The sequence below is a fragment of the Mandrillus leucophaeus genome, unplaced genomic scaffold (assembly GCF_000951045.1).
Source record: "Mandrillus leucophaeus isolate KB7577 unplaced genomic scaffold, Mleu.le_1.0 Scaffold36, whole genome shotgun sequence".
Taxonomy (NCBI): domain Eukaryota; kingdom Metazoa; phylum Chordata; class Mammalia; order Primates; family Cercopithecidae; genus Mandrillus; species Mandrillus leucophaeus.
The window spans coordinates 4008199-4018144 of NW_012103809.1; the positions used below are offsets into that span (position 1 = coordinate 4008199).

Here is a 9946-nt window from a genome sequence, read left to right on the forward strand (position 1 = left end):
AAAAAAAAAAAAAAAAAAAAAAGAGTAGATTTGAAGCCCTGTCTTCATGGAGCTTACATTCTTGTGGAGGAGAGAACATTGAAAAGGATAAGCATACAAAAATGAGGTTAACTTAGATCCATTTTTTTGTTGTTGTTGTTAAGATCATCACTTTTGAGCACTTGTTTGAGGCAGATATCTGGATTAACCACATTGAGGAACTGGGAGGAGGCGGAGAACTGGAAACTGTCTTAAGTAAGGGTTGACTAAGTCCTGCTTCTGGTTTGAGAAAGTCCAGCTTATCTTCAGAATGGATGCTGAAGCAACATCAAACTATAGGAATTTACCGCATTGCATAATTTTGTTTTAATATGAATTTCTCTGACCTCTAGTGTGAAAAGGGTGTGTTTCTATATGTTCATTGGCCATTAGTTTTTTCTGCTTTGTGATTGTCACGTACTTTGTGATTGTCATGTGATGTCATGCATTGTGATTGTCATGTACCTGCTTTTCTCTTTGGTTATTTACCTTTTCTTATTGATTTATAGGCTACCTCTTCACAAGAGGAATATTAACCTCTAGTCTTATAAAACTGTTATCCCAATCTGTTATCTCTGTATACTGTGCTATTAAAAACAGTGCCTCAATGAAAAAACCCATTATATTAAATAAACATTTCAGAAATGCCTTTTTAAATAGAATGTGCAGAATATATATATAACATGTCTATTAATCCATTTCTATTTGTTTCATTAAATGTTTGTATTCTGCTTATATTCAAAGAAAGCTAGGTTGGTCTATTTTCTTCACAGTTTTCAAGTCCTTTCATAGACATTAACTTGTTTGATCTCTGTAAGTACTAGAGATGTTGATCTAGTAAAATAAGATGGGGCTGGGCACGGTAGCTCATGCCTGTAATCCCAGCACTTTGTGAGACCCGAGGCTGGTGGATCACTTGAGGTCAGGAGTTTGAGACCAGCCTGGCCTACAGGGTGAAATCCCGTCTCTACTAAAAATACAAAAATCAGCTGGCTGTGGGGCTGGCACCTATAATCCCAGCTACTCGGGAGGTTGAGGCAGGAGAATCGCTTGAACCCGGGAGGCAGAGGTTGCAGTGAGCCGAGATCACACCACTGCACTCCAGCCTGGGCCACAGAGCAAGACTCTGTCTCAAAAAACAAAAAACAAAACAAAAAAAACAAAACAAAAAACAAGTAATAAAATGGGCATGGAGCTGTATAAATGCTGTTATCCTTACTCCAAAGGATCTCATGCAGCTCTGCATTTGTAGTTGAACTTACTTCACCTACTGCTGTCAGCAGGGGACCTGAACTTGCCAGTTTTGTTTGCCTGTTCTAATTTGTGACTTTGTATCTGTGTAGCTATAAGAACATTTGTTATGATCGTGACTAAACTAAGAGTTAATAGGCTAAGCCTCAGAGGGATTTAAAGGATGTAAGCTTTGATGCTTAAACCAAAGAAGACAAAAATGGCATCCTGAGGGCCAAATACAGTCCTTAGGGGTAAGTTTGAGAGTTTTTCTGTTAACATTCAGGTTTCTCACTTCTTTGAAAACACTGGAAGAGCTGGCAGCCCTGGGCTCATGATCCCATGTGGCATTAATTGCGGGGAGTAGGGGAGTGGGGAGGGATGCAAGCTCTCTCATTCCCTGTGGCCCCCCCCCACCCAACCCTCCTCAATGTCCGCTGCCCTCTGTGAACTCATCGGCCCTGCTCGTCTGACCCTTCACCAGCTTCCCGCACTGTGCCTTACCTGCCTGTAGGCATTTGAGTGCCTGAATCCGTCCTACAATGTGTGATGATTATTGTGGTTGCTTGGAGATCTGTTTTTGCTTACTTCCTGCATCTCGCTTGTGGCCAAAGAGTTTGAGGTTGTCAATCGGACACAACTAAAGCCTTAGACACAGATCAAGATGGAGTGGCCTTGGTGGAGATGAGAGGACTCATCAAAAAGCATTGCCTTAAAAAAAAAAAGAAAGAAAAGAAAAAAAAAAAGCACTGCCTTGATTCAATAGCCACTCATTCTGCAGAGGGTGATGAAGAACAGTAAGGTTTGAGAGCAGGTCAGACTCGGGTTCCAGTCCTGCCCCTCCCCTGACCGGCATCTGCCTCAGCCTTTATAAACTCACTTGTAATGGAAGCAGAGCTCGTGGAAGGTTAATGAGAACTAACTCATTGTGAGGGAAGAGAAATCCCAGCACTGCTCAGAAGGACCCCCCAGGCAGCCCAGCCCTTGGTTTTCATGTTGAGTTGAGATGATGACGTGTTGTTAGCCATAGTCCTTGTGCTGTCTTCTTGTTTGTGACTGTAAAGTTTATCCTGGGACAGAGAGAGGTGGGACGGATACAGAATGACCACTTAACGCCAATTTACAGTCTGTTGAGCCAACTAGAGTGGGCAGAGCAGAAATAATGCCCTGGTTGGAAGTTAATAGCTTAGCCTGCCCAATTATTTACTGGAAGGAAATGCCTGTTCAATTGCCACAGATACCAAAGAAAACAAACCTACTGCTAGGGCCAGCCACTCGGAAGGCATTACATGCTAGGCTGGGTCTGTTCATCTAAACCACTGTAAATAAGTCAGGACAAATGATGGACGTGGTTTTGGAGTTTTGTTTTCTTTATGTATTTATTTATCATTTTTTATTTTTTGAGACGGGGTTTTGCTCTTGTTGCCCAGGCTGGAGTGTAATGGCGCGATCTGGGCTCACTGCAACCTCTGCCTCCTGGGTTCAAGCCATTCTCCTGTGTTCAAGCCATTCTCCTGCCTCATTCTCCCTAGTAGATGGGATTACAGGCATGCACCACCACACCTGGCTAACTTTGTATTTTTAGTAGAGACAGGGTTTCTCCATGATGGTCAGGCTGGTCTCGAACTCCCAACCTTAGGTGATCCGTCCGCCTTGGCCTCCCAAAGTGCTGTGATTACAGGCATGAGCCACCGTGCCCGGCCTCATTTATTTATTTTTGGATGCTGCTGTTTTGAACTATAAATCACGCTGCCACTCCCATCTGCAATCTGCTTTGGCTAAATCATGATGAATGATTTCTTGAGTTTGTTTTGCACTGGCGCTTATCAGAGCTCCTTATTGTAGGATCAGGGCTTGAGGCAAAGAGAAGAGAAAAAACGGACTGAACCTGCAGTGAAAGCCCTTTGCCTCCCTTTTCCGACTCCAACTTTCCCCTTGTGTTCTCCACAAGACCTGCCAAGGACAAATTTTACAGAAAAGGGTGTGGGTCTAGTAAGAATGAAGAGACGTGAAGGCATCAAAATGGTTATTGGATTGTTCCCTTCATACGGTCACATTTCTAGATGTGTATGAGAATATATATAATAAAATAGTAATATATATATACACACACTTATATGCATATATAAATACATTTATGTGTATATATGTATATATCATATGTATTATATGTATATATATTTTTAAATATATATTTTAAAATACATATGTAATATATACTTTAAATATGCATACAAAAATATATTTCTTAAAGTACATATATAAAATATATATTTATAAATGCATTTTATATATGCATATATATGTGTTAAAATATTTTTATACTTATATAAAAATATTTATATGTTTTTATATAAATATATAAATATATTTTCCCATGGGCTAAAGGGGAGGCAGTGATGGGGAAGGAGAATGGAATTTAACCTCCGGGAATAAAGCATTTGAAAGCCTTAAGGTAAATGTGGTTTTTTTTTCCATTACTAAGAACAGAAATCAACATATCAGTTCATTAGCAGGGTCAGAAGTGTTGGATATTTTTCAAGAGAGAAACAACAACAGCAACCATAGCTAATGCTTATGGAACGTGTACCAGGTGCCCAGATTCTTGCCAAACCCTCAGCAAGAGGTGTCTCATTTAGTCTTCCTGACAACCATTTGAAATAAGAGCCACTGTTCTTTATCATTTCACAGTGGGAGGGCCTGGTTGTGTAAAGAGGTTAAGTAACTTTACCCTGGCACTGCGAGCAGCTGGGATTTACCCAAAGAGACTGGCTTCAGCACCTGGACCAGGGAGCTGTAGAATTAAGGCTCTGGTTTCTATCCAGCTGAATGACGTTGGGGAGAATGTTTTTAAAGGCCCCAATTTGCTCATCTGTGAAAATAACGGGGTTGTGATGGGTGATCTCAAAGATCCCCGCCAACTCTCTAGCAGCTCACCACATTAATATCCAAATCAATATCCATCGCATCCATGCCACTGTTGCCATTCATTCCTACAGTTCACTGTAGGAAATTAAGGGGTGGAGTGGAACAGAGAAGGGGCAGGGAAATGGCTGCATTGTTCATCAAATGTTTGCCTAACAGGAGCAGCTGTTCCAACTGGCACAAGCCCGGGCAGGTAGGATTGCTAGGTGACTACGGGAGTAAGATGGGAGCAGGGCCCACTCTTAACACACCTTTTGTGGCTGCCACAGTTGATCTTTTAGTTGAACCAGTTAATTTCTCCCTTGGAAGTGTCTTTACTGTCCACACCAATCCCCAATATACTTCACATTGGCTGCGAGATCGCTTGCAGCACTGCAAGCTGGTGAACTCTGAGAACCCTCTGTAATGCCACCAGACCTGTGCTTTTCCTGGTTCCCCTGAATTACACTGACTGATACGTCCAGGAATTTTGCAGCAGCCCTGGTGGTTTTGTTCTTTCTTCAGAAAAGGAAGTTGGAGAGAGGGTTGGGTGGGAAGGAGAATGAGAATCCTTTAAGTTCTTTGAAATGACCTCAGAACTGAGGTTGTGAGGCTTTTAAAGAGAGCCGGTAGGTAGTCACTCCACATATTGTAGATAATACTGTGTCAACAGCTCAAGTTATCTGAAACTCTCTTTGTGAAATGGGATCCAACTTTTGCTCTCTGGGAACACTATCACATTTCTCAGGCATGCAAACTTGTAAGTGTTTGATGAAGGGAGCCTGCCTCTCCACTCCAGTGGGTATTTCTTGCAAGGTGGAGACGAGAGACTGAGAAAAGAAATAAGACACAGAGACAAAGTACACTGGAAGAAAAGCGGGCCCAGGGGACCGGCGCTTAGTAAGTGAGGACCTGCACTGGCGCTGGTCTCTGAGTTCTCTCAGTATTTATTGATCACTATTTTTACTGTCTTGGCGAGGGGAATGTGGCGGGGCTATAAGGTGAAGGTGGGGAGAGGGTCAGCAGAAAAACATGTGAGTAAAGGAATCTGTGTCATAAATAAGTTTAAGGTAAGGTGCTGTGCCTGTATGTACACGTAGGCTAGATTTATGTTTAACTTTACATAAACATCTCCGTGCAGTAAAGAGTAGTATTGCCACCATGATGTCTCGCCTCTAGTCATAAGGCGGTTTTCTCTTAGAATAGAATGTATGGTTGGTTTTACACCGAGTCATTCCACTCCCAGAGACGTGCGGGAGACAGATGGCTTCCTCTCATCTCAACCGCATTGAGGCCTTCTTCTGTCACTAATCTCCTCAGCACAGACCCTTTACGGGTGTCGGGCTGAGGGGCTGTAAGGTCTTTCCCTTCCCAGGAGGCCATAGCTCAGGCTGTCTCAGTGGGGGGAACCTCGACAATACCCAGGCTTTCTTGGGCAGGGGTCCCTGCGGCCTTTCACAGCGCATTGTGTCTCTGGTTAATAGAGAATGGAGAATGGCAATGACTTTTACAAAGCAGACTGCCTGCAAACACATTTTTAGCAAGGCACATCCTGCACAGCCCTAGATTCATCAAACCTTGATTCAATACAGCACATGTTTTTGTGAGCACAAGGTTGGGACAAAAGTTATAGATTAACAGCATCTCAAAGCAGAAAAAGTTTTCATAGTACAGATCAAAATGGCGTTTCTTATGTCTTTCTTTTTCTACATAGACACAGTAACAATCTGATCTCTTTCTTTTCCCCACATTTATTTCATTCTATGATATCAGCACTGACTCTTTCATGTAAAATGTCACTCCTAGGTTCCTTCTGCCCTGTGTGTGACTGTGCTCCCAAGGATGTAATTCATTGTTCCTTCTTGTCAGTGTGTGTGTGTGTACATGCGTGCGTGTGTGTATACTATATTCTGACACATGATTAGAATCTAAATCTACCTTGTTATATTTTTCTGCCACTGATAATCTTCTACTTAGACACGTTACAAATGTATTTTTTAAAATAAGTTTTTGAAGAGACAGGGTCTCACCCAGGCTGGAGTGCAGTGCTGCGATCATAGCTCACTGCAGCCTTGACCTCCTTGGCTCAAGCAGTCCTCCCGCCTCAACCTCCTGAGTAGCTGAAACTACAAGTGCGTGCCACCATGCCTGGCACACATTCATTTTTCATTATCTGTGTCTGTATGTGCCCAGAGGTAGAGATAACACTAAAATGAAAAGAAGTGGCAGAGAACAGGAAGAGAAATAAACCAGAGAAGCTGATATCCTTAAATGCTGTAGCTTCCAAGGACTGCCAGCAGGTTGTGGGGCTAGCCAGAAAAAATAGAGCCTCTGATTCTAGAAGGCTTGGAAAAAGCGTGAGAAGGGAGATCAGATTGAAAGAGATTGATGGAAGGGGAAGGCAGTGAGGGTGAAGCAAGGGAAACAGCTCCAGTGAAAAGGACCCGTCCTTCCATTCCAGAACGTAATTTGCATTTCATATGTAAATGAGGAGGATTCCTGGAGGCTGGGCTGGGCTGGGCTTAGCTGAGCCTCTACAAACAGCAGGGATTCAGCCCTGGGGAACTGCAGACCAAAGTGCAAGAGGGATGCACCGCATCTCCAGGCACATCCAAAAAGGATGGACGAGACACTGAAGCAGAGGATACAGGAGGATTAAAGGATTCAGGAAAGCAAGTAGCCCTCTGGAGAAGCTGTCGAAATTCAAGACTGGCAAGAGAAGTAAATTCAGCCTCTCACACCAATCATTTCTCATCCTCTGAAAAGAAGAGATTGCTTCCCCAGGGAAGTGAAAACAATGAACTTTTGGAGGTACTGCTTTTTTGCTTTCACTCTGCTCAGTGTGGTCATTTTTGCGAGATTTTACAGTAGCCAATTGAGCCCGTCAAAAAGTTACGAGAAGCTGAACAGTTCCAGTGAAAGATATTTTAGGAAAACTGCCTGTAATCATGCCTTAGAGAAAAAGCCAGTCTTTTTGTGGGAAAATATATTGCCATCACCTTTGCGAAGTGTCCCTTGCAAGGATTACCTGACCCAGAATCACTACATCACAAGTCCCCTTTCGGAAGAAGAGGTTGCATTCCCTTTGGCCTATGTCACGGTCATCCATAAAGACTTTGATACCTTTGAAAGGCTCTTTAGGGCTATCTATATGCCCCAAAATGCCTACTGTGTTCACGTGGATGAGAAAGCCCCAGCTGAGTTTAAGGAATCTGTGAGGCAGTTACTGAGTTGCTTCCAAAATGCTTTCATTGCTTCAAAGACAGAGTCTGTGGTTTATGCAGGAATTTCCAGACTCCAGGCTGATCTGAACTGTCTGAAAGACCTTGTCGCCTCTGAGGTTCCCTGGAAGTATGTCATCAACACCTGTGGACAAGACTTCCCCCTGAAAACCAACCGGGAGATAGTTCAGCATCTGAAAGGATTTAAAGGGAAAAATATCACCCCAGGGGTGCTGCCTCCTGACCATGCAATTAAGCGAACTAAATATGTCCACCAAGAGCATACAGATAAAGGTGGCTCTTTTGTGAAAACTACTAATATTTTGAAAACTTCACCTCCACATCAGCTGACCATCTACTTTGGCACTGCCTATGTAGCGCTTACCAGAGAGTTTGTCAACTTTGTTCTCCATGACAAAAGGGCCATTGATCTGCTACAATGGTCAAAAGATACCTATGGTCCTGATGAGCATTTCTGGGTGACACTCAATAGGGTTTCAGGTAGGTACTAATTTCCATTCTGATTGATAGATTGAGTTTGCTAACATTCTGCTCACCTAGAGAACTGACTCATTTGAAATTATTATGAAATAAATTTAAATACTTAGAAAACTATTAGTTTGGTTGCTTGTAGCAACAGTTTATTGTTGACTCCGTTGTCTTATCAATATGTGTGATATAGTGATCTAAGAAATGCTGGCTGCAGTCACCCCAGTAAAACTAACTTAGATTACATAGTTGCTGAATTTTAACTGTTTTTTGAATTAATGCTTTTCATAGTCCTTGATAAACACAACTGTAACATAACAAAATTAACTTTTAAAATAAGCATTCTAGAATTTATGAGTTGAAATAGGTGATGTTTCTTTCAGACGGATGTTAGACATCGTTTTCATTGATGCAGTCCCATTGCTCAAAGTTCGTGGAGCTGTTACAGGGGTACTTACTGATTTTAGAATCTTGGAAGCTGCTTCGGATGTTCACAAATCATCATTCTGGCTGAAATATCTCTAGTTTAAGATCTGAACAAGTAGCCAGGTTTCAGCTCTTCTCAGTTATACAAATCTAACCTGATATTTTAGCCTGGAGGAGTGGGTAACAATGAGTTAAAACATACAGAGAGAGAATCTAGCTACAGAAGATCCAAAGAGAATTCTCAATTTTTAAGTCATAGGTTTTTATTGGAAATTCCAATTTGCAGCTTACTGTTTTTATATACTGGGCAGTCTTCAGTTGTTTATGTTAATTTGGGAAAGCGTCCAAGGTATGCCAGGCAGCTGAGGCAGAAGATAACACCAAGTTCCCTCTTTGGTTCAGGACTGGGTTTCTTTTCTAAACTCTGTTTCCCATAGGTGGTCTGTGACCTGCATTACATCTTTCCCGTGTGTCCCCATGTGCTTGTTTTCATCAGTGACCCAGCATGCTTGTGGGTGACTGGTGACGCGCATGAGCACGGTGACCCTGACAAGCCTCACATAATGTCTACACACACACACACACATACACACTACACAACCACACCACACATACACACACACCTGCCTGCCATTCTTGAAATAACTCCCAGCTCTTATGTCTAGTGTCATTATCACTGGCATACTTTTGAGTGCTGTTTGAAGCCACCTAATGCCTGAAAGTAGACTCAATGCAGAAAGGTCCCCAATAACACGGCATTCGTAAGAGCTAAACTAGAGTGGTGGTCACAAAAATCTACTTAGAGAGGGACAGAAAGAGGATGGGCAAGGTGGCTGGAGACGAGAGAATTATGCGATCTCATGAGCAGTTCATTTTCAGAGATGCTAAACTGTCAGGTCTCAAAGACTTGTAGGAGGGGCGGTGAACCAACATTTATCGTGGTGTGAGTGTTAACCCTTTCTTTACAATCACCAATTTTAAACACATGTAAATATTGCATACATGGCATTTAATCTTATTTTTGCTGGTATAGTTGGTGATAGCCTACATCATTCCTTTTAATGATAGGAAGTCATCGTGTTAACCTCACGTACAGATGAAAAACATGAGGCTTAGAGACACTGAAGCAATAGTATGTTCACATTGTTCACATAGCTTTTCCTAGGCAAAGCTGGAATCTGACCCCACATTTGTGTGGTCTAAAGTGTGAGCCGTTTCTCTTGCACTAGGAAAGGAAGGAATGACTATTTCTTTTTTCCCATATATCTAAAGCAAATTTCCTACAGAATTCCAAAAAAGAGAAAGGATTGAGGGTGTTCAGAAAAAAGGAGGAGGGCGGTAGAAGGAAGTTTCACCTGATCGCTTAGAGCTGGAGGTGAGGTTAGCAGGGACGTGGTGTGTGTGTGTGTGGTGTCCCAATATGCTTGTGTGGTGTGTGTGTGGTGTGTTTGTAGAATGTGTGTGTGTGGTGTGTGTGTGGTTGTGTGTGGGGGGTGTGTGTGTGGTGTGTTTGTAGTGTGTGTGTGGAGTGTGTGTGTGTGTGGTGTGTATGTATGTGGTGTGTTTGTAGTGTGTGTGTTGTGTGTGTATTTGTGGTGTGGTTGTGTGGTGTGGGTGTGTGTGGTGTGTATGTATGTGGTGTGTTTGTAGTGTGTGTG

The 9946-nt window shown here is 42.5% G+C and overlaps 1 protein-coding gene across 2 annotated transcripts in view; it reads left to right on the top strand.

Annotated features, from left to right (window-relative positions):
- The window catches only part of LOC105546449 (N-acetyllactosaminide beta-1,6-N-acetylglucosaminyl-transferase), a 74846-nt gene that overhangs the window by 22865 nt on the left and 42035 nt on the right, over window positions 1–9946 (top strand). The window contains exon 1 of one of the 2 annotated variants that reach the window (XM_011989640.1): window positions 6285–7874. The exons of the other annotated variant lie outside the window; for it this stretch is intronic. Within the exon in view, the coding sequence (XP_011845030.1) occupies window positions 6950–7874 (925 nt within the window). The 5' untranslated portion in view covers window positions 6285–6949. Of the gene's footprint in view, window positions 1–6284; window positions 7875–9946 lie in introns of those variants that run through there. 2 annotated transcript variants of the gene reach the window in all.